The following is a 25,161-nucleotide window of genomic DNA, read 5'->3' as shown; positions in this document are numbered from 1 at the left end:
TTTGTATTATTTTTTCTTTGATATAGGTATTTTTTTCGTTCCTTAATATATATATATATATATATTGTATTCATTCCACCGTCACCTTAGTCATCTAGTTTCATTTTATTTTATGTATGGTGTTTCTTTGTAGTTTGGTTTAAATATTGTGGTTTGCTTAATGGTATTGTGAAAATTGTTTATATTTTTTTACTCGTCATTTTTTTTGCATGGAACTCTTATTTAAGGTTGGAATCACAGTATGGCTTATACTTATAAAATATTATTGATTTGAAGATGTTTTACGTATATTGATGTAGTAACTATAATATGATTATCACATACTGTATGAAATTTAGAGAGACATTTTGATTTATTTCCTATAATTATGATCAAAATCGTAGGTATTATGGAATTCCAACAACATACTTCTCCTGTTACAAACATGAAGAAGACATACATGTAGTGAAAAAAAAAAAAGCAAGGGGTCAAAATAAACAAATTCAAGTTACTAACATGAAAATTCATGTCAATTTCAATCAAAGTGGGCAGCCTATGTCTGATAAAGCTGCCAAGTTGGTTAGTCATATTGAAACGGTCGTCTATAGTAGCATTTCTATTACATACCATAATTGGCAATGAATTCTTGATGATCTAAAAAATCATTTATGGGAGTCGGTTGTGGTATGTTTATTCAACTATTTCATAAACTTTGTTAAATGATTATTTAATTGAAATTCAATGTGGTCATAATAATTATGTTAAATTTATTAGGAACAGTTCGACGTCTTAATTGAGTCTAAAAAGCTTGTGTTGCAATGAACTGGGAAAGCATTCAAAGACTTTAAAAGTAAATTGACTACTCAATATATTTTACTATTAGCTAATCATAGTGATATCTTGGCTGTTCCACCTTTGTCATATGCAGATATTATAAGTTATCAAGATTGGACAAATTTTGTTTGAGATCAGCTACCAAAAGAATTCTTGGTAGGCATACCTATTACAAAAAATTATTTGTAAGATTTTATGTAACATATTCGATATCTTAATATGTGATTTACATAATATTTTTCTTTTCTAGAAAATCAAAGAACAACAAAAGAATATTTGGGTCAAACAAGTATATTACCATCAGACATCAAGCAAGGGTTATACAAATTTCAAGTATGAGCTTGTAAGTATTCATACACTTATTTTATACTCATAAATGAATATTTATGAATATTCATTTAATATATTCTAAATCTTATATAGCGTTAATTTATTAGGAATCATCTAGCTCTAACATTAAAGTTTCTAGATGGGATGTGTGGAAACAAGGATATATGTGGAAAGATGGATCGTTTGTAGATGAAGCAACCAAAGAAATGGCTAAAAAAATTGTATGTGTAACTATTCACTATATCACGTATGATTGGCTTTGTGCTTGTATGTAAGACTCTATACTTGTATAGATTTGTTGTTATGACCCATCTTATTATTATCTTTCAGGATGATTTTGCTACTAAAATTAAATTTGATAAACTGGAAACCCATTGTGGTGAGATCCCTTGTCTTTAGCATTAGGAGTAAAAGAAAGACATGGTCGAGTTCATGGGGTTGGTAGATTTGTGTTGCCATCAAAGTTCTTCAGTAATTAACCTAAAATCCCTCAAATGATGAATGAACAACATAAAAGCAATCATTGAGCAACAATAGCAAAGACTTGATGATCAAGAGTAATGTTTGAATGATCAACAACAATGACTCGTAGCTTTAGAGGTAATGTTGACAACAATGCAGCCTAGCATGCCTATAAGCCAGTCAAATAGCATCATCTAGCTAGGACAAACTTCTATTGCAAGTTAAGTAGAAAACCCAACCTTTGGTACTAGCCATAAAGTATGATTTTGTTTATTCACTTAATATTTATTTGTTTATTATATTTATTAATTTGGTTTTAATATTTATATTTCATTATATATTGTAGTAGGATGTTGAAACTCAGAGGATGACCCTTGCTCAGGCTACCATTGATATGTTATCTAATTATGCACTTAATCATTTATATGAAGGAAACTGCATTACCATTAAGTCTGAGGATGGGTTATTTGATCATCCATCAGTTTCTTACATTGGGGGGCCTAAGATTAAGAAATTTTGTACCCTAGATGAAATATCAGCTTCTAATATTATTGCCTATATTAGGTTAGCTTAAAAATTTAAATATGCAAAGTCAATATGTATTAATCTATATTATGGTGTATTATTAACTAATGTTGTTGATTGTTATCGTGCAACTTCCTGTATAAAAAGATCAAGGCCAGACAAATTACCTAAAGATTTAGATTCATTGACTTGAATTTTATTAGTGAGCAGAGTGACACTATCATTTTTTGTGATCGTTATGTGAATTAATGCATGAAAAAATGAGCTGATTACTTTTTGGTCTTGTATAGTGTTGCATAAGTTATATTCATACAAATAATTATTCCAAATTTACTCGAAATTGAGATGATACCTTATTTGAGTATATTATTTTTATTATTTTACAATCGTCATTGACAGCTTATTGTCATTAATACAAATTCCTTTATGCCATACTTATTTAATTCTGCTTAACCAATGACGAAGCCTAACCTTGATATTCAAAATTTTATAAAGATGTATTACATCTTATTATATTATCTTCTATTTCTTCATAATTACTTTTATTTTTGTATTAAGTACTTTTTTTTCTTTTCAATTTAGGGAAATGTTTAAAGTTGATAAAAAAGTAAAGATAAATTGGGTGTCATTATCGGTAAATATAAAATTTATTCTTTTATACTGAGTTTATTTAGATAAATGTTTCTTAAACCCATTAAATTTATTTTTTAAGTACTTTGTCAACCAGGATATACTGAATATGGATATTATATCTTTCGTTTTATGAGAGAGATAGTTTTATATGATTTTATGACTATACCATTCAAGGTTAGTATTAATTTCATACAATCATAATATCTTCCAAAAAAATTAAATTATTTTCTCGTTTATTAACATTTACTTCTAATTTTTTTTATAATGGGAGAGTAAAGGAAGCTTTACGATATACGAACTTGTTGAAGTCCATAAAAAGTGATCTAAGTATGTATTATCATTCGCTACAGCTTAAGGTTAGAGATTGTTGGTTAGATGTAAATATATGCATTTTAGTTTTTATAATTTTTTTAACATGCCATGTTGAATGGATAATTTAAGTTTCTAGATTAGGGTATTGGTTTAATATTAATAGTATATATTTGTTTTATATCAATTGGTAGCTTATATGAATACACATATATTGAGTATGATTATTTGAAAAAAATATATTTATATAGCAACATTATCAGTTATAAATTCTAATGTGGTCAATTTATTGAAATACTATAATGTTCATAATATAAATTCCAAAATGTAATTCGTAAGATCACATAGATAAATAAAATATTTTCTAGGCATAAACCTACAACTGACTTGCAATCATTTTTAAACATGCTTTTCAAAATGATAACAACTATTTTCTTATTTTTTAGTCAAATCAAATGGCTTAAATTAAAGGCGTTTTTGACTAAAAATGCCTTGAATAATCTCATTAAATTAAATAATCTCATTAAATTTTTATGAGTGGATTATTGAAGGTATTTTTGGCTAAAAATGCATTCAATAATCCCCTCCTTTTTTTAGGATTATTCAAGGTGTTTTTATGAAAAAACACATTGAATAATTCCTTAGAAAAAATTGAATGGGGTTAGTCAAGGCATTTATGGGAAAAAATGCCTTGAATAATCCCTTTCAATTTTAATGATGGGATTATTGAAGGTATTTTTAGCTAAAAAATACCTTGAATAATCCCTTACAAACTATTGAATTAGGTTATTGAATGTGTTTTTGACTAAATATACCTTGAATAATTTATGGATTATTCAAGGTATTTTTGGCAAAAAATACCTTAAATAATCCATGAATTATTCATTTAGAATAGATTATTTAAGGGACTTTTTGTAAAAAAACACTTTCAATAATCCCAGCGTTTTAGTTTTTGAAATATTCAAGGTGTTTTTGCCCAGAAAACACCTTTAATATTCCCTTACAAAAAATTAAAGATGTTTTTTTTGTCAAACGCCTTGTGATCACTTTCTCTTTCTTAAGCTTTAGAATCCCAAACTACTAACACAGTGAACGATAAATATTATTTTATAAAATTTTTTTTACAAATAACATAGAATAATATTTATATGAATATAAATACTACTATATATTTAGATTATTTATAATTTGACTTTCGATCTAGAATGATTTTAAAATTTTATGAAGCCATATTAAAACTGAAATATTAATTAAAATCAATTGATATAATATCTAAATTTTAAAAAATTTAGTCTAATATTTAATTATAAATTTATTAATTAATATAATACTTACAAATTTTATTTAAAACTTATTATCATTCAAAATTAATTAAGTTACAAATTTTATTTATTAATAATTATAGCTTTTATCAAATTATAGTTTTTGAAAATTTTTATTGGAGCGAAATATTATGAATTAATTTTTTTTAAAAAAATTAAGAATAAATATTTTTTTTTAGCTTAAATTGACGAACCGTCAGTATATAACTTATTTATACTAACAGATATTTATATACCATCAAAAAAAGTTTACCTATACCAACGGATTTACAAAGTGTTGGTATAAGCAATGTCTATATTGACAGTAATAAAAATCCATTAGTATGATACTTTGTACTTATATAATTTGATCGTCAATATAGATAAATGTCAGTATATAGAATACTTATACTGATGGATAGTTATATACCATTAGAAAAAGTTTATCTATACCAACGGTTATATAAAGTGTTGGTAAAAGTATGGTATATTTTGACGATATTAAAAATCCATCTATAAAAGTCTTTTTTACTGACGCAATTTGATCGTTAGAATAACCAAGCATCAATATATAAAAAAAATTTTATAGTGACTCTAGTTAAAGATTATAGATTTTGAGGATCTGTGACAAGTTGGTCACCTTGGAGAAACTTATCAAGAGTGGGTCCACTAGCCTATTGTGAGCTATGGAAGTCCTCGATTTTTTTAGAGTGATTTTTTGGAGGTATCAACAAGCATTTTGAAATATTTTCATTAGAAATTTCTAGGGCCATTTGTGGTAAGAACAAGCTAATGCTTCTTCAATTTGTTTTACTTGAAAACATTTTTTACCCGCACTGTCTGGTGGGCAGTTCCAACCATATGGTTGCCAATTGCATGCTATTGTATCTCAATGTCCATAAGTAATGGGCATATACTTCCTCAAATAGCTTTAATGATTCCTTTTGGCATGTTTGTGTGGACATTTCTAGAATAATGTTTTCACCATTTCCTTTTCCACATTGAAACAAAGAGTTATTGGTTAGTTCTTTCTTTTCGGGAATTATGACATTTATACAAAAACAAACATATTTTACCCTTATTTTACTTTTATATTATGACTTTTACTCTGTTTTTTTTTTTTTTTTTGTTTATGTTAGCCTTCAAAGTATGCTAGAATGATGTAATAATTCATTGACAACTTTGGAATAGGTGAAACATCGTGCACTATCTTCTCATGGTTGCCACTATAAGCACCTTATGGATGGCATGTGGCTTGTTATTCCACATGCTAAAACTGCTCTACTATGTGTAACAATATCTATATTTTGCTTCAATTCAAATCAAAAGCATTTTGTTGCATTTATAAGTCATTTACTAATCTTGGAATTATTATAATTCCTTACTTTTCACTTATCATTTGTTTTTCTAGTGTCTCTTGACCAATTTTGGTGTCTGTTTAAGTTTTTGTTCACTCATTCTACTAGTTCTGCTATCTTTGAAGGTGGTTTAATTGGGTATATTTTGTATGATGTCATCCATTACTACACACACCATGGTAAGCCCACCAAACAAGTTTCTAAAAGCCTTAATTAAAAATTAGTTAATGTAAAAAGGTGAAAATTATTATAAAATTGGTATCATTTGACATAAAATGTGTTAGAAGTATCATAACTCCCTAAGAGAGTGGTGTGATAATTCTAAATGTAATAAAAGTAAGAACAAATGTAAAAAGATATTATTGTAACGTAAATAATTAAATTGACAATGTAAAAGAATTATTACTTTAAACCCAAACAATAATTCTAAACCAATAAACAAATGTTAAAGTAAAAAGGTGAGAATTATCATAAAATTGGTATCATTTGGCATAAAATGTGTTAGAAGTGTCATAACACCCTAAAAGAGTGTTGCGATAATTTTAAATGTAACGAAGGTAAGAATAAGCATAAAAAGATATTATTGTAACGTAAATAATTAAATTGACAATGTAAAAGAATTATTACCTTAAACCCAAAGAATAATTCTAAACCAATAAATAAATGTTAACATAAAAATGTGAGAATTATTGTAAAATTAGTTTTATTGGGTATAAAATGTGTTAAAAATGTCGTAATACCTTAAAAGAGAGTTGTTATAATTCTAAATGTAATAAAGTAAGAATAAGCATAAAAAGATATTATTGCAACGTAAAAGAATTAAATTGACAACATAAAAGAATTATAATCTTAAACCCAAAGAATAATTCTAACTAATAAATAAATGTTAACATAAAAATATGAGAATTATTGTAAAATTAGTTTTATTTGGCATAAAATGTGTTAGAAGTGTCATAATACTCTAAAAGAGTGTTGTGATAATTTTAAAGGTAATGAAGGTAAGAACAAATGTAAAAAGATATTATTGTAATGTACATAATTAAATTGACAATTTAAAAGAATTATTACCTTAAACCCAAAGAATAATTCTAAATCAATAAATGAATGTTAACGTAAAAAGATGGGAACTATCGTAAAATTAGTATTATTTGGCATAAAAATTGTTAGAAGTGTTGTAACATCGTAAAACAGTATTGTGACAACTCTAAATATAATGAAGGTAAGAATAAGCGTAATAAGATATTATGATAATGTAAATAATTAAATTGACAACCTAAATGAGTTATAATTTTAAACCCAAAGAATAATTCTCAACCAATAAATAAATGTTAACATAAAAATATAAGAATTCTCATAAAATAGGTATTATTTAGCATAAAATATGTTAAAAGTGTCGTAACACCCTAAGAGAGTATTGTGATAATTCTAAACGTAATGAAGATAAGAACAAGTATAAAAAGATATTATTATAATGTAAATAATTAAATTTACAACATAAAAGAATTATTACCTTAAACCTAAGAACTAATAAATAAATGTTAAAGCAAAAATGTGAGAATTATCGTAAAATTAGTATTATTTAGCATAAAATGTGTTAGAAGTGCTATAACACTCTAAGAAAGAGTTGTAATAATTCAGAACATAATGAAAGCAAGAACAAGAGTTAAAAGATATTATTATAATGTAAATAATTAAATTGATAGCATAAATAAATTATAATATTAAACCCAAAGAATAATTTTAAACTAATAAATAAATGTTAACTTAAAAATGTGATAATTATCATAAAATTGGTATCATTTAGCATAAAGTGTGTTAGAAGTATTTTAACACCTTAAGAGAGTGTTGTGGCAATTCTAAATATAATGAAGGTTAAAATAAGCGTAAAAAGATATTACTGTAACATAAATAATTAAATTGACAACATAAAAAAATTATTACCTTAAACCTAAAAAATAATTATAAACCAATAAATAAATGTTAACATAAAAATGTGAGAATTATCATAAAATTTGTATCATTTGGTATAAAATGTTTTCAAGTATCTAATACTTTAACAGAGAGTTATAATAATTTTAAACGTAATGAAAGTAAGAATAAGTGTAAAAAGATATTATTATAGCATAAATAATTAAATTAACAATGTAAAAGAATTATTACCTTAAACCTAAAGAATAAATCTAAACCAATAAATAAATGTTAATATAAAAATGTAAGAATTATCATAAAATTGGTATCATTTTAGTATAAAACTGTGTTAAAAGTGTCATAATATCTTAAAAGTATTATGATAATTCTAAACGTAATAAAAGAAGAACAAGTATAAAAATATATTATTGTAATGCAAATAATTAAATTGACAATATAAAAGAAATATCGTTGTAAATAGAAAATAATTTTAAACCAAAAAAATAGATGTCAAAGTAAAAAAGTTAGAATAATCATAAAATTAATATTGTTTGACGTAAAATAGTTACAAGTATTGTTACACCTTAATAAAATATTATGATAATTCTAAACATAATAAAAAGTATCAAGTGTAAAAAAAATATTATTAAAACATAAATAATTAAATTTGTAATGTAAAAAAATTAGTTTTATAAATAAAAATAATCCTACACCAAAAAATAGGTGTTAACATAAAAAGATAAGAATAACCGTAAAATTGATTTTTTTTTTTATGTAAAATGTGTTAGAAATGTCAGAATATTTTAAGAAAAAGTTATGATAATTTTATACGTATTAAAAGATAAGAACAACTATAAAAGATATTATTATAACATAATAATGAAGTTGACAGCATAAAAAATATTATTATACATAAAAAATAATTATAAACAAAAAAATACGTGTTAACATAAAAATGTGAGAATAGTTAAAAAATTGAAATCATTTTATATAAAATGTATTACAATGTCGTAACGTAAAAACATAAAAATAATTGTAAAATTGATGTCATTTAACATAAATTAGATTAGAAGTATCGTAATACCATAGCAAAAAGTTATGATAATTATAAACGTAATGAAATGTAACAACAAGTGTAAATAGATATTCTTATAATGTAAATAATTAAGTTAGTAATATAAAAAGTTATTATTATAAATAAAAAATAATTTTAAACGAAAAGTAAGAGTTAACATATAATGGTGAAAATAATCATAAAATTGGTATTATTTTATGTACAATGGTTAGAAATATCGTTATACCTTAACAAAAAATTGTAATAATTTTAAACATAATAAAAAGTAACAACAAAAGTAAAATGGTATTAACGAAACATAATAAATTTATAACATAAAAAAATTAATATTATAAATTAAAATAATTCAAAATAAAAAAACGTTAAAGTAAAAAGGTGAGAATAATCATAAAATTAGTATAATTTAGCATAAAATATGTTTAAAGTGTGGTAATACTTAAGAAAAAGTTGTAATAATTTTAAATATAATAAAATATAAGAATAAGTGTAACGGATTTTATTATAACATAAATAATTAAATTGATAACATAAAAATTATTATTATAATTTTTTATAATTCTAAACTTAGAAATAAGTGTTAACGTAAAAAGTTGAGAATAATTGTGTAATTGTTATAATTTAACATAAAATTTGTTAAAAATTTCGTAACATTAAATGATGAGAATGGTCATAAAATTGATATAATTTAATGTAAAATGTGTTAAAAGTATCGTAATGTAAAAATATAAGAATAGTTATAAAATAAGTATTATTTGGTGTAAAATAAGTTGAAACTATCGTAATAGCCTAAAGAAAGTTATGATAATTCTAAATGCAATAAAATATAAGAACAAGCAAACAAAAATACTATTTTAACGTAAATAATTAAGTTGACAACATAAAAAAATTATTTTTTTCATAAAAATATAAAAAGATTATATTATAAATAAGAAATAATTCAATCAAAAAAATAAGTGTTTACGTAAAAATGTTAAAATAATCATAAAATTTGTATTATTTGACATAAAATATATTAAAAATGCTGTAATACTTTAAGAAAAAAATTATAATAATTTTAAACATAATAAAACATAAGAACAAGTGTAAAAACATATTATTATAATGTAAATAATTAAATTAGTAACATAAAAAATTATTATTATAAATAAAAAATAATTCCAAACAAAAAATTATTAACATAAAAAAATAAAAAAAAAAGTAAAAATAAGCATAAAATTGATATCATTTTACGTCGTAATACCTTAAGAAAAAATTATAATAATTCTAAATGAAACATAAAGTAAGAACAAGTTTAACAAAAAATTAAACTAAATAATTAACTTGACAATGTAAAAGAATTGATATTTTTAAATTAGAAGATTTTAAATAAAAAAATTGTTAACATAAAAAGATGAAAATAATAATAAAATTCATACTATTAGATGGAAAATGAGTTTAAAATGTCTTATTCTTGAAAAAAAATTAATAATTCTAAATGTAATGACAAAAAAGTATACAAATATAGTATGAAACATAATTAGTTAAGTTGATTTTGTAAAATAAATTGATATTATAAAATTAAAAAATATATCATTTTTTATTTGTTAAATTAATAAATTAAATAAAATTATATATATTTTTTAATATTTACCTATTAGTCCATTCTTCCTTTTTTTTAATTATATTATTTTTATAATTTATCATAATATATTATAGGATATCATGATATCTCATGACCTTAAAATAAAGATGATATATTGTGATCTTACTATAAACAAACCTATGATTTATAGGTTTTGAAGTTACGTATTCCAATTTAAAATATGATCAATCAATCTCTTTAATTGAGTTGCATGTCCTTCGATTAATAATTTGTTTTTATACACGAGATTAATTAATACTTATTTTTTTCATATTTTAATTTATTTTGAGAAGACTTTCACCTTTAAAATTAAGATTTTCTTCTAACATGAAATTTCAAAATTTCATACAAATTTAGATTTTATAATATTAAAGGTTATAGAACTCTATTATTAAATCAATTATTAATCAAAAGTCACTTATTTATAGTTTATAATTACAATATAAAATGATATTAATGATAAATATATTCACATGCAATGCATGGGACAACAAAAACTAGTATATGTTAAATGTATTATTTTTTTTAATAATAAGAAATTAATTCATATGAAACAAATGAAAAGTTATTCATATCAAATTCAAGATTTGCAAGTAGTAAATTTTAATTATTATTAATAAAAAAATAGAATATAAAAAGTTAGCATATTAATATACACATGTAAAATTAGGTTTCTACATAATAAATACAAATACTAAATATTTTCTTTATTTTTAATAAATTATTAAAATAAAAAATTAAAATATAATTAGTTCTCATATTAATTTCAATATTTACAAGTGTAAATTATTTTATAATAAATCATTATCAATAAAAAAGTAAAATACAAAAGGTTAGCATATTAATTTTAATATTCTGTTAATGATTTTTTAAATAAAATTAAAAAACGATAGTTTTAATATTTTCCTATTTAATTTATTTGAAAAATGTTTATATTCTAATAACCATTGAATTTAACTAAAATAGTATGGATATGAAAATTTATAAAACGCTATTATATTATTTCAATCCTTCATATTTCACTAATTAATGATTTTAAAATATATATATCAACTTTACTTGAAATATTTTTCTTATTCCATTGACAATTTAATTTAATTAAAATGTAAAAAAAAATAAAAAAGAAATGTTGTTATATTAATTATTTTCAATATATTTATACTCAATGAATTAATGATTAAAATTAAAATTTTATTTTTATGATTATTTATTGATTTAGGACTTGATCTTTCTGTTCTAATTTATATATAGATTCATTGCGCAAGAAATTTGAGTTTTTATTCCATTGGCATTTCATTTTTAATTTTTGTTTGTATGCTTCATAGTTTCGTCATAATTAGATATGAGGCTAGTTTGCATTTTTTAATATTCTTTCCAATGGAGTAGATTGTTTGTTAAAGAGAAACTTTTCAGATTTTAAAAAACTTGTGTATGTATGTATATTATTTTAAGTATTTTTTAAGAATTAAAAAAAAAAAAAAGCTAATGAATGTATAGATAGGAGAGCAATGGGAACAGTAGACGATTCACTTATTTAGACAAACAACCAAATCCATAGATAGGAGAGCATCCATGATATGAGATGAGATGCTATTGCTAACACCACAACACACTTCATCTAGAGCAACATACTGAAACATAAATACAAGTACAACATAATAATACAACCCAGGTGGAAACATAAATACAACTTAATAATACAACACACTTCATCTAGAGCAACATACTGAAACATAAATACAACATAACAATACAAAACACTTCATCTGGAGCAACAAACTGAAATATAATACAAGTACAGCATAACAATATTTGTTTAAGCCCTCATCCTGGATCTCAATGGTTGTTGTTTGTTATTGTACTAGCCAACTACATTATCCGCTCCTCTTCTCAGCTGCTTTCGTCTGAGGAAGGGTTCCAAAAACTCTGTCCCATAATGCTGTAGTGATCCCAAAGCCCTTATTTTGAATTCTAAAGTGATGATTCAAGTGATATTTCTGCAATAAACATCCTCAAATCAAGTAACATAACACTCGTCTAATTTCTGCTTTTATTAAGTTTGGAACTGAAAAGTGACAACCTATTCTAGATAATGAGTGTTAAACTAGCAAGAAAAATTAAAGCACAATTATATATATATATATAATTATATATATATATATATATATATATATATATCTTACCTTAAAGCTTTTAGGAACTTGTTTGGTGGGCTGACCGTGGTGTGTGTAGTAATGGATGACATCATACAGAACATACCCAATTAAACCACCTCCAAAGAAAGCAGGACTAGCGGAGGGAGTGAACAAAAACTTAAACAGGTACCAAAACTGGTCAAGAGACACCAAAAAAACAAATGATAAGTGGAAAGTAAGGAATTGTAATAATTCCAACATTTGTACATGACTTATAGATGCAAGAAAATGTTTTTGATCCGAATTGAAGCAAAATATACATACTGGTACACATAGTAGAGCAGCTTCAGCGGGTGGAATAACAAGCCGCAGGCCATCCATAGGGTGCTTATGGTGGCAGCCATGAAGAAGATAGTGCATGGTGTTTCCCCTATACCAAAGTTGTCAATGAATTATTACATCATTCTAGCATACTCTGAAGGCTGACATAAACAGAAAACGGATTAAAAGTCATAATATAAAAGTAACACAAGGGTAAAATATGTTTGTTTCTGTATAAATGTCATAAGCCCCGGAAAGAAAGAACTAACCAATAACTCTTTGTTTCAATGTGGAAAAGGAAACGGTGAAAACAGTATTCCAGAAATGTCCACACAAACATGCCAAAAGGAGCCATTAAAGCTATTTGAGGAAGCGTATGCCCATTACTTATGGACATTGAGATGCAGTAGCATGCAACTGGCAGCCATATGGTTGGAACTGCCCACCAGACCGTGCGGGTAAAGAACTGTTTCAAGTAAAACAAATCAAAGAAGCATTAGCATGTTCTTACCATAAACGGCCTCAGAAATTTTTAATTAAAATATTTCAAAATGCTTGTTAATACCTCCAAAAAATTACTCTCAAAAAATCGAGGACTTTCATAGCTCACAATAGGCTGGTGGACCCACTCCTGATAAGTTTCTCCAAGGTGACCAACCTGCCATAGATCCTCAAAATTTATAATCCTTAACTGGAGTTAGATATCCTATCCTAATTTTCTCAAGATGATCTCCCCTTTGCCTAAGATTACTAGAGAAGATTTAACAAGGAACAATGAAGCAAAAGCGGGTAGCAAAAGCGAGTGAAAGAAAGAAACAGAAAAAGAAGTTACCGCAATTGACATCACCAAGAAATCAACTCAAGGAAATAAAAAAAAACAGAAATAAAACCAAAATCATCTTGTTACACACGCTTGCCCCAAAGGATCCACTAAACAATAAAGAAATCCAAAAACGATCAATATCTGGCAATGCTGTTTTAATCACGTGAGAAAGTGAAAATGAGAATTGAAATGCAACGACAAAAAGAATAGCAGTCAACCTGCAAGACAAGGGGTTTATTAAAGTTAACGGTGAATTCACGTGCAGCCATCTTCGTAACTGCATAAAGAAACCATGGTTTAGTCAAGGATTACAAAATTATTAAACTTTGCTTCAAAGAATCATCCCAGATAAATAGGATCACACGAAATCTACTTATCTTAGTCTATCAAAAGGAATATATTCTTCTCATAACTTAAATTCACATTTCCACAATTCCAATTTCGAAACAGCACGACACACAATCTACTTAACAGAACCATCAATGAAACCTTGCATGTCAGAAAAAAAAATAAAACAACTTACCTAGATCTAGATCTAGAGATGAGAAAAGCCAAGACAATATGGGTTGTAACTAGGCCAAGCCCATGAAGCTGCTCAATTTAAAAGACAGCACCACAAAGATGGCAGTGAGCTGAAGACTGAAGGTAAAAGAATAGAGATTTTGGATATCATTATAGGGAAATCGTAGGGAGAGGATCTCAACCGTTGATCTAAAAAAAATTAAGACGTCAAAGTGTAACGTGTTCATTTAATTGGTGAGTGGGTGCCGATAAGGTTCTTGGGTAACGTGTTTTCCTCGGAGTAAACGTACGTCATCCCTTTTAATTTGCCATGAGTGTTTTATTTTATTATAAAAATAGGAAAGCTTTCTAAAAGTTAACATTCTCGTCATTAATCGAAGGCATGTAAGATTAAAAGGATAGTGAGATGGCAATGAGACTTTAATTTAGTGAAGGGTTTCAATCTTGACATGATTGTAATTTTTAAAAAAAGTTTAGGGTACAGTAAATACAAGGGAATCATAAATGAATGTTTATCATGCATCTTTTAGTTTAGTAGCGGGTTTCAAATTTTTAATTAAATTAATTTTAAATTCGAGTTATGTATGAATATATAATTATATATATAAAAATTTAATTATAATTTAATTAATAAATTTATATAAAAATATAAAAAATTTTAATATAAAATAAGTAAGAAATATAAATATTGTAGATCAATATATAACTATATAATAATAAAGTTTAAAGCAAGATAGTTAATATAAATGATAGTTGATTTGTTCTATAATAGGAAATATTAAAAAAAAAAAAAAAAAACCTTTTTGTGATCTTTTCTCTCTTCACTTAAACAAGATATCAGATTCATTACCCTAAACTCTTAGACAGAAGGTTAGCGGATGCATGGGATCCTCAATCAAGGATATGATTGATTTGGTTCGAGCTTTCACAAGTTAATGTAGTGATATATTTTAATATATTTTAAATAAAGGTCACGTTTTTAATGTAGTGATATTGAAATTCTTACAAAAGTTATGATTAAAAACACGATTTTTATTGAAAAGATAAAAAAATATTTTTTATAATTAAAAAAATATTATTTTAAAAATAAAAACATGGTTTTGTTAAAATATGAAAAAATTTATTTTCAAAATTTAACAAAAACGATATTTTTAAGATAAAAATATAATTTTTGTTGAAAATACGATATTTCTAAAATAAAAACACAAAATTTATTGTGAATATGAAATTTTTTTTTTTTTCAGAATTCAACAATGAAAATGTTTTTAAAATAGAAAAAAAATAGTATTTGTTAAAATTATGAAAAAAATATAGTTTTTAGAATTCAATAAAGATGGTGTTTATAAGATAAAAAATTTGATCTTTGTTAAAAAAATGATGTTTCTAAGATAAAAACATAATCTTCATTAAAAATATAAAAAATATCTTTATCATAATTCAATGAAAATGATGTTTCTAATAAAAAAACATAATTTTTTTTTAAAAAGATAATGTTTATAAGATAAAAATGTGATTTTTGTCAAAAACATAAACAATAAAATTTTCAAAATTAAATAGATATTGTTTTATATATCTATGGTAAATATAAAATATATTTAAAAATTTAATAAAAGAGCGATTAATTTAATCGATTTGATTATTAATTTTAAAAATTAAAAATTAATTAAGTTAATCAACTAAATTAATTTTTATAATTGATAATAATGGAATTGACTTAACAAAAATAATTTAATCAAATTCAATTATATTTGATCGATCAAATTGAAATTGAAATATGCTCATCCTTAGATCCATCACCAAGTCAACCCTTTAATTGCCCAATTTACCATCGTCAACAGCCATCAACAAAGATGACATCAGGTGGATTAGAACGGATTTTTTTTTAATTTATATAATTTTATATTTATAAAATTTAAATTTAAATATAATTTAATATTACATAAATCGTATTTAATATAATTTGATTTAAAATTAATAAAATATTATTTTTTAAATATAATTATATATAAATAAATAATTAAATAAATAATTTTTTTATATATCAAATCGGATTAAATTTATTTAACATTCGAACTTAATTTAATTTTAATTTTTTTAATATTATTTAATTTAATTTAATTTAAAATTTAATTAAAAAAATTGATCCTGATCGAATCCAATCGCAATCCAATTGAAATACGTCATAAACATGTTGCGCTGTCAACCCTAGCCATCAACTGCCAGCTGGTCGACCAAAATAATGAATACTAGCTAATGGATAGAGGATGATCTCACAATTGGCCAACAACACATCACTTGCCAGCTGGTCGACCAAAATAATGAACACTAGCTAATGGATAGACGATGATCTCACAATTGGCCAACAACACATCACCTGCCAGCTGGTCGATAAAAATAATTTTTAGATTTATTTTAATTTTAATTTTTTATTGACAATTTTTTTCTCTTTGTTGTCATCACACTTTTCGGATATAGTTTTTTTTCTTAAGAGTTTGATCCGATTTATAAATCAGTGTGTGGGAGGGTATCAATGGACATCTTCCCAAGACACCCCAAAATTTTCCTGTGAATATCCTCAAAGATGAAAAAATTAAAAAAAAATTTCCTCTGATACAATAAAATTGATAAATCTATTAATAATTTTTTATATATATTATAAGTAAACGTTCTTAAAAAATTTTTAGATTTATCACTATCATAAATGACTGGTTTGATTTACTTAATATCATAATTATTTCATTCATAGTTAGTTATTCAATAAAATAAATATAGTCTCATTATAAAAATAAAAAAATTTATATCATTTATATACTTACGTTATTTTTTAACATTTTGATTGACATAATAAAAATAATAAAAAAATTGTATCACCCATAATGAAGTCATTGAAATAAGTTTTCATTTTAGATAAATTATAAAATATATATTTAATTAAAAATTATATTATATTATGCGATATTTGATATATTATTAATTTTGTTAATGTTATATTAAGTAATAAATTATTATAAACAAAAATATATTATAATATTAATTTACTGACAAATTTCTGATTAGGTCACTGCTTCAGAATCTCCCCTTTTACGCTCTCTAACCATTCCTTGTTTTACGAACTAACTTAATGAAAACTTCCTAACAAAGCAAAGTTCACCTCCTCGACAGTTAACAATATATATGACCTTTTTTTGGTTCTCTGCTCGACTCTTTCCACCTTTAATTTCTTTGTCGTTTACTCACTATTCCCAAATTAATGGAAACATTTATTGTTTGCATTATTAAATATAGAGAGAAAGAGACGCACACACCATCACCATGTGAGAGTAGGTAATTTTTTACGTTTTGTTAGCACGAGGAATATCTGATTTCATCGTCGTAATATAAATAAAAGGTTGAATTATATTTGTATTTTATTCAGACAAGTGAATTTTTTTTTGTAAAAGCTTGAGTTATATTTATATATTTTATTCGGAGAAGTGTAATAATATAAGTCTCTTAGAAAGATGGATTTTTTAATTTTTTGATTTTATTTAATCTCAATATATATAAAAATATTATTTAAAAGCATTTGGTTCAGGAAAAAAAATTATATTACGTATGAAATTTTATTTTTCATAATTTAATCTTTTAATCTGGTTCATGAGATATGACTTTTAGAATATTATAAGATTCTCAATAATGTCTAAATAATCTAGAATCAAAAATTTATTTTTCTCTAAGATTTTTTAAAATTTTAGAAGGAATGTAAAATTTGTTCATTTTGACCTAAATAATAATTTTTTATGGTCTATTTTATCATTGAAAATTAATGTAATTGTATAATAAATCGAAATCAATTCTGGCACATCAAGTTGCATTTCTAACATTTTTTATATATAATTGATAAAACATAATTTTTTTTATATAAAAACATAGTATTTGATTTATCAAATATTGTGTTTATAATGGTCAAAATGTCATTTTTTTTAAATAAAATTTTTTATGATTTATCAAACACAACGTTTTTATGTTAGAAACGTGTCATATGCTATGACACGTTATAAAAAAAATTAATTATAATAAAAAACAATGCTTTTAAACAAAATGTAGTTGATTGTCGAAAAATATGAATTTTGAATTTTATATAGTTTTAGAAACACCACATTTTTAATATATGAAACGTAGTTGATCATTAAAATAATATTTTTTAAAATAAAAAATGTAATCTTTGTTGAAAATATAGAAAAATATTTTGTAAAATTTAACAAACAACGTTTTTAAAATAGAAAATGCAATCTTTATTGAAAAGATGATGTTTCTAAGATAAAAACATAGTTTTTATTGAAAAAACGACACTTCTAAGATGGAAAATGCAGTATTTGTTGAAAAGACAATGTTTCTAAGATAAAAATATAATTTTTGTTGAAAAGAGAAAATTTTAAAGATAAAAACATAGTTTTGTTAAAAACAAAAAAAAATTTAGAATTCAATAAAGACGATGCTTTTAAGATAGAAAACACAGGTTTTGTAAAAAACATGAAAAAAAGATTTTTCAAAATTCAACAGAAATAATATTGCTTAGATTGAACGTGCAATCTTTGTTAAAAAGATAGCGTTTTAGTATTATGAATACTACATGTTATCAAGGATAATATAGGAAAAGACTTTATTAGATAATTTTACATTTCTGTGAACTAAACACATAAATTTTATATTTCCTAAATCAACAAAAACCCAGGAATTATATATTCCATTTCAATATCATTTTTCTTCTAAATCACATTCCTTCCTCTCGAAATCAAAGAATCTGTGAATTAAACATCCCTTTATATTTACATAAGAGTTATACATTTTTTTTTAATCATTGGAGTGAAATTAAATTTATAATACTTACGCTTAATTATTTTAATTCAAAAGTCAAAAAATTTATAATTCTTACACTAGTGTAAGTTGATCTCTTCTATTATCATTTTAATCTTAGAGGACGTTTAATTCATGGATTTTGAGATTTCCTCAAGAATTTAATTTTTCTTAATATGATTCCCACGCTTATTTCATGAAACGTGATTCACTTAGGGTTTTTAAGATTATGAATAGTATTAAAAATGGATAAAATAACATGGAATCATCTTTCTAAGGTTTTCTTAAATTCATAACATAATGCAAAATTTATCTCATTTTTTCCCTTAATAATTGGTATTTAGTAGCTATTATAATCTTCAATATCATAGAAATTGTACTATAAACCAAGGCTCAATCTGACATGCATAGAGGTATTTAAGCCTCAATATATGACATTTGACATTATGCATAGGAAAATATCGTTCTATAAAATAGAAATTAATTTAGTTAATTTAGTTAACTTCTTAATTGAGTTTTTTACAATTATTTTGATTTATTTAATAAAGATATAATAATAAAAATTATTATCCTATGTATATTATATCAATAATGTTCTAATTATTTGAAATGAGACAAATGTTTGTAATAAAATATTTATTTTTAATTGATAAAAAATTATTGTATTATGTATTATGTATATTATTAACTTATGAATATTATTTCAAGAGTTTTTTACATGTTAAATTACTTATTTATTTATTTATTTAACATATAGGTTGTTTAATATATAAAATAAATACATGATATTTTGCAGATTAAATAAATATGGAATAGAACATAGTGCATGTTTACTTATTTATTTATTTATTTATTCATCTTTTTACGGAATAGATAACTTTTGTGTATAACAATGGTAATCTATTCCATAATAGACGACGTTTGTAAATGTCATCTATCCCAAAAAATATGAATTCCATAATAGATGAAAATTATTATTATTAATGGCTACGGTGTTTTCTGTTTTTGTGAATAACATCTCCATTAAAATTCACTGGAGATGGCTTCAACAGATTTTCCAACACCATGGTAGGGTTGTGGATGTCTTAATCCCTCAGAAAAGAGCAGGGGAGGGAAAAGATTTGGTTTCGTCTGTTTTGCTGAGTATGGTGAAACAGATAGAGCAGTGGATAGAATCAATGGTAATTGGCTAATGGATTACAAAATAGGTGTTAACCACGCTCGTTTCCAAAGTCGATCTACATATTAGAGGTAGGTGAGAAATGGTGTTAGTCAGAATAGCAATATGAGTGAGATAAAGGGTGGCAAACCAATGGAAGTATGGAGTAAGTCGCAGGAGATATGCTGACAAGATGGATGGAGGAAGTAGTACCAGTTATGCTGATAATGTGGGTGGTAATAAGGAACATGATCGTCCAAGAACATATAGGCAAGCAGTAATGAAAGATGAATGTAGGAGTAACAAAAATGTCTTTAATTTCAATAGAAAGACATGTAAGGCTGGAATCTTTTATGAAGCGTTGCACAATTTGAAGAGTTGTGTGATTGGAGTGGCATGAGGCTATTATGAGGCGAACAGTTTGTAGGAGAACTTTAGGATAAAAGACGTTTGATATACATGTCAAGAAGATCTCTGGTAGACAATTTTTGATATCTATTGATGAGAAAGAAACAATGGAGGTTATGAAGAGTAAGGGCTGGGTATGGTTGAAGGAATGGTTTACTGAAATAGAATGCTAGATAGGGAGTTTCGAATACAAATATCGGACGACATGGATTACATGCTTTGGAGTTCCACTACATGCGTGGAATTATAATACATTCAAGAACATCGCCAATGTATGGGGGTATTTAATCTCTATGGATAGTAAGACCCTTAAGTTTAGCGATTTTAGTAGGGGTGCAATGCTCATAATGACAGATCAGTTATACAAGATTAAAAAAGTTATTGATCTTGAGTGTGATGAGAAAAGGTATCCTGTAAGAGTTTTAGAAGTGGGTTCGGATGTGATTTCACTGTTCCATTGCTGTTGTCAGTCATACAAGATGGATGAAAAAGTAGTTGGAAAAATAGAGCAAGGTGAGCTGGTATGCCAATGGTTATCGGAAGAGGAGCCCAGTTCCCAGGGCTCAGCCAAGGAAGAAGATGGTAAGGAAGGGGAATAGTCCCCATGCGCAACAGAAGAGTACAATTGCATGAAAGAAACAAATGATGAGACTCTGGAAATTGTGGAAGAAATCGAGGCAATTTGCATGAACATTGAGAAATGGAATGTTGAACGTGGAAAGGAGGAAATTAATGATTTACAAGTGGGGAATTCACACTTTCAAAAATGAAAATGTGGACATGATAGAAGCTGAGAAGTTCGATGGTGAAGAAGACATGAAGTGGGGCTCGTCTGGCATTAAGAGTATAGGATATTATGATAAGTTGGGCTTATGTCAAGTGGAGTGTGAAGCAATTAAGAGAGGCCCAAATGCAGAACTAATAAATGAAGAAGTCTTGGAAGAAATAACAAGCCCACAGTTTGAAGAGGAGAGAGAGGTGGGCACATCCAGAAGACCATCTATATCAGAAGGAAAGCCCGGTCAAGGAAGTAGGAAGGTGAGGTTTCTGGATGAGGTGGAAGAGGAGATTCTGTCAAACATCTCTAAGAAAAAGAATAGAAAAAGTAAAAAAGGTTATGAAGACACGAGAAGAACAAAAAGGTACGGGAGGGTGGTGTCGCGAATGAATCGTTATCTGATGTTGACTTCAACAACAGGATGAAGGTAATTGCAAAGGAAACAGAAGAAGAGTGGAAACTAGGTACGATTGATTGTGGAGATGAGATGGTGATCGAAAGGCTAAAGGTGCTGGGGTCCAGATGGTTGAAAGGCAGAACGACAGTGGAGTGGAAGGTGTTTGAAAGACTAAAGCTATTGGAAAGGTCAACAATTTTAATGTAGGTCTTTCTGTGTCTGGTCATGGGAAATGTTAAGAGGCAGGGGCTTAATGGTGGGTATAGAACTTGTTATTGTCAGGAAGGAGAAGACGCTAGCCAAGGCAGAAAATGCCATCCTATTTGAGAAAATGAGAGAATTTGGGTTTCTACTTGGGAAAGATGGACGACATGGGAATGTTTTCAGAATAAAGCTGCTGATGACTTTTCATTATTTATTTTTTATCCTTAGCCTTCTTCATTTTTTTGTACTTCTAGGTGGATTGCTAATTATTCTTGGGATATACATAACTTCAAGGGGAAAAATGCTAAAACACAGATAAAAAAGAGATGATCTGATCTCAAGCGTGCGCAGGAGCGACTTTGGAATATTTTGCAGTGTTTCTCATTGCATGAGTTTGACGAGTTCTTTTTACAAAGAGTGGTTTTGTGTTTCCAGGATCTATTCCCCGAAAAGATTACGTGCATTGGGGATCGTAAGGGAGTATGGTTGTTGCTTGGGTTTTGAGGGGTTGATGCTGATGATGTTCGAAGATTTCCTTTTATGGTCGTTATGTGTTCTTGCCTATTTTCGGTTATGCTTTTTTGGATTCTAGGTTTTCTTGGAACTGTCTCCACTTGTGAACTTCTATGCTGGCTAAAAAGAAGGAAGAATGGCAGTACAGGAGGCGCTTAGCATTCACTTTGATTTTTGGTGGCTGCTAGCTGGTGTAAGAATGAGGAATAGGGGAGTGTTTTTTCATGGCTTGGTGGTGAAACTTGGTTCCTTTAGTGGGTTGAGGAATGGTGTCTGATTACAAAGTATTTATAAAGGAGCTAATGGGATTATTGGTGCTTGAGCTGAAGTTGGAGTGGATAGAGTTGAGATGCTTATGGTTTTGTGGTCAAACATTGCTTGTTTCCAGGCCTGTATCTGGTTTTGCTTGGGTGCTATTATGTTTTTTCGTTCAATCTGTTTCTTTTATTCGAGGAGCAGCTGTCTGAGTTATATGGTTCTTGGAAGTTGGATGTAACCCTTCTTTTACCATTAATAAAACCATGGCTTACCAAAAAAACAAAAAGATGAAAATTATTATAAACAAATGTCATCTTTTCCATTTTTTATTCCATAAAAGTATCGAAAATAGGATGTTTAAAGAAAAGTAAACCCTACCCAAACATTGCTAATACGTACATGAACACAGATCAAGTTACCACTAATAAATTAAATATACTAATTATTTTCATTAATAAATTATAAAAATTTGATGTTCTTATAATTACAAAATTAAGTTATATTATTCATATATTATATTATTATTTTTATCAATTATTCATGTGTTAAATAAATATATTATAAAAAATTAAATAAATGATTATATGAATATCACGTGTTATATATGTGTTGTCAAGGATAATCTAATAAAAAATTTGATTAGATAATTTAGATTTCGTGAACCAAATATAAAAATCTTACATTTTTTAAGGTCAACAAAACACATGAACCACCCATTCCCTTTTACTAATACTTTCCCTCGGATCATTTACCTTTCTGATATTTAAGAATTAGCAAACCAAACACCCCTTAGTGTTTAGTATATAAATGTTGTAATTCATTGCTTTTACTTTAAGGGAGGGTTTGGTTCAGGAGAAAGTAAAATTCGTAAGAATCTTACTTTTCATGATATGACTCTTATGTTTGAAGTTCCCATAATATGATTCCTTGAGGTTTTTACAATTTCCAACGGTGCCAAGAAGAGAGAAAATAGCCCTAAATCATAAACCATTCTCTCAATGAGGTTTGTCGTAATAGTTTTGGAGTCGTTCGATGAATTTGAAAATGAAATTAAAAAAAAAAATTTGTCATCAATCTTTTTTTGATAGCTGTGATTGGCTACCTATTTAAACATATCATTTTAATAAAATTTTAAACTTAATTAAAATTTATTAAAAAGATAATTTTAAGATCTGCGAAACAGTTTGAGTGCGTGAGTCAATTACGTTTAGGAAATATTAGCACCCCTATAATGCCTATTTAAAATGGTATCAATTAAATATATATTATCTTTTGATTTTGACAAAAATAGTCTTAGTTTTGGTATTTAAAAATAATTTCCTTGACTTCTTTCGTTTATCTAATTTTGGTTTCCTTTTATTATTATTATTATTATTATCATCATCATTGTTTCATTTTATTTGAGAAAAATAAATTAGAACCATTTTATTGAAATAATTCTTAAAATATTTCAGGATGTTGGTAACATTAAAAGAATTTTTTCTCACTTAGAGATTTCTTAGGCATTGCTTCTTAAAATATCTTAAAATCTCATCTTCAGAGGCTCGAATTTATTTTTTAAAAAAATTATGTTATGCATGCAATATAAATGATAATATGTTGATACACACATTTTATTTTTTAAAAAAAAATTAGTTTTTTTTTTTAATTTTTATTGTTATTGTTTTGAAAAAAAGAGAAGTTTTTATTATATTGAAAACTTTTTATAAAAAGTCCAATACACTGGTAGTATTTAAAAAAATCTTCTCATCTAAAAATTTCGTAAAGCATCACTACTTAAAATACTTTAAAATCTCGTCATCGGATAAAAAATTTTTTTCCCTCATATTTCATTATTTTTGACAAATTAGTTAATTTTTATTTTTATTTTTATAGAAAAAAAAAAGAAAATTTAACTGCATTAAAAACCTTTTGTAAATACTCAAATACATTGATAGTATTTAAAAAAAATCTTTTCACCTAAAGATTTCATAAGCATTACTACTCAGAATACTTTTGTATCTTGTCATTAGATAAAAATTTTTTTTCTTATATTTTTTCTTATCTTTTATTAATTTTTAGTTATTTTTCCTTTTTTTTTCGAATTTAAAAATTATCAAAGTTTTTAAATCATTTTCATCTTTATTATTTTTTTTATAAGTTTTATTTTAAAATTTAATAAAAGTATCACAAATTTTAACTATGTTTTTCATTATTTATTTTTCTTTATCTTCTTATTTTTACTTTTATTAATTTCATAAATATTATTTGTTTTTCTTTTATTAATATTATTATTATTATAAAAAAATCAACAAGTATTTATTCTAGCAAAGTTAAGACTCTAAACGTGCAAAAAAAAAAAAAAACTATAAATTCTAAAAATAATAAAATAAAAATAAAAAAATAAAAAATTTACCTGAACCAAATTGGTTAAGGTTGGTTTGGGTGGATCGATCAAAGGCGATTAAGGGGTGTTAGGCTATTGGGTCGGGT

At 25.5% G+C, this 25,161-nt stretch overlaps 1 protein-coding gene and 2 pseudogenes across 2 annotated transcripts; 2 read left to right on the top strand and 1 right to left on the bottom strand.

Moving 5' to 3' along the window:
* The first annotated feature begins 1,972 nt into the window (after positions 1-1,972).
* LOC111280687 (dihydroceramide fatty acyl 2-hydroxylase FAH2-like) lies at positions 1,973-5,948 on the top strand (annotated as a pseudogene).
* A 5,917-nt stretch (positions 5,949-11,865) lies between these two features.
* Positions 11,866-14,337, bottom strand: LOC111280692 (dihydroceramide fatty acyl 2-hydroxylase FAH2-like). 2 transcript variants are annotated; one of them, XM_022868096.2, is made up of 7 exons: positions 14,138-14,337; positions 13,833-13,891; positions 13,357-13,449; positions 13,061-13,257; positions 12,795-12,900; positions 12,519-12,665; positions 11,866-12,332 (listed from the first exon to the last, which is right to left on the bottom strand). In XM_022868096.2, the coding sequence occupies exons 2-7, from the start codon at positions 13,881-13,883 to the stop codon at positions 12,210-12,212; spliced, it is 717 nt and encodes a 238-aa protein (XP_022723831.1). In that variant the 5' UTR covers positions 13,884-13,891; positions 14,138-14,337; the 3' UTR covers positions 11,866-12,209. The 2 variants fall into 2 exon arrangements, with proteins under 2 accessions (XP_022723831.1, XP_089613347.1); XM_089757221.1 differs by lacking the exon at positions 14,138-14,337 and adding an exon at positions 13,624-13,721 and having other exon boundaries at positions 13,833-13,847.
* A 5,618-nt stretch (positions 14,338-19,955) lies between these two features.
* LOC149510806 (uncharacterized) lies at positions 19,956-21,423 on the top strand (annotated as a pseudogene).
* The last annotated feature ends 3,738 nt before the right edge of the window (positions 21,424-25,161 follow it).

The sequence above is a fragment of the Durio zibethinus genome, chromosome 28 (genome assembly GCF_047325235.1).
Source record: "Durio zibethinus cultivar Kanyao isolate XHJ-2024 chromosome 28, ASM4732523v1, whole genome shotgun sequence".
Lineage (NCBI taxonomy): Eukaryota > Viridiplantae > Streptophyta > Magnoliopsida > Malvales > Malvaceae > Durio > Durio zibethinus.
The sequence above is the reverse complement of the archived record's forward strand: the minus strand, read 5'-3'. Positions and strand labels throughout refer to the sequence as shown.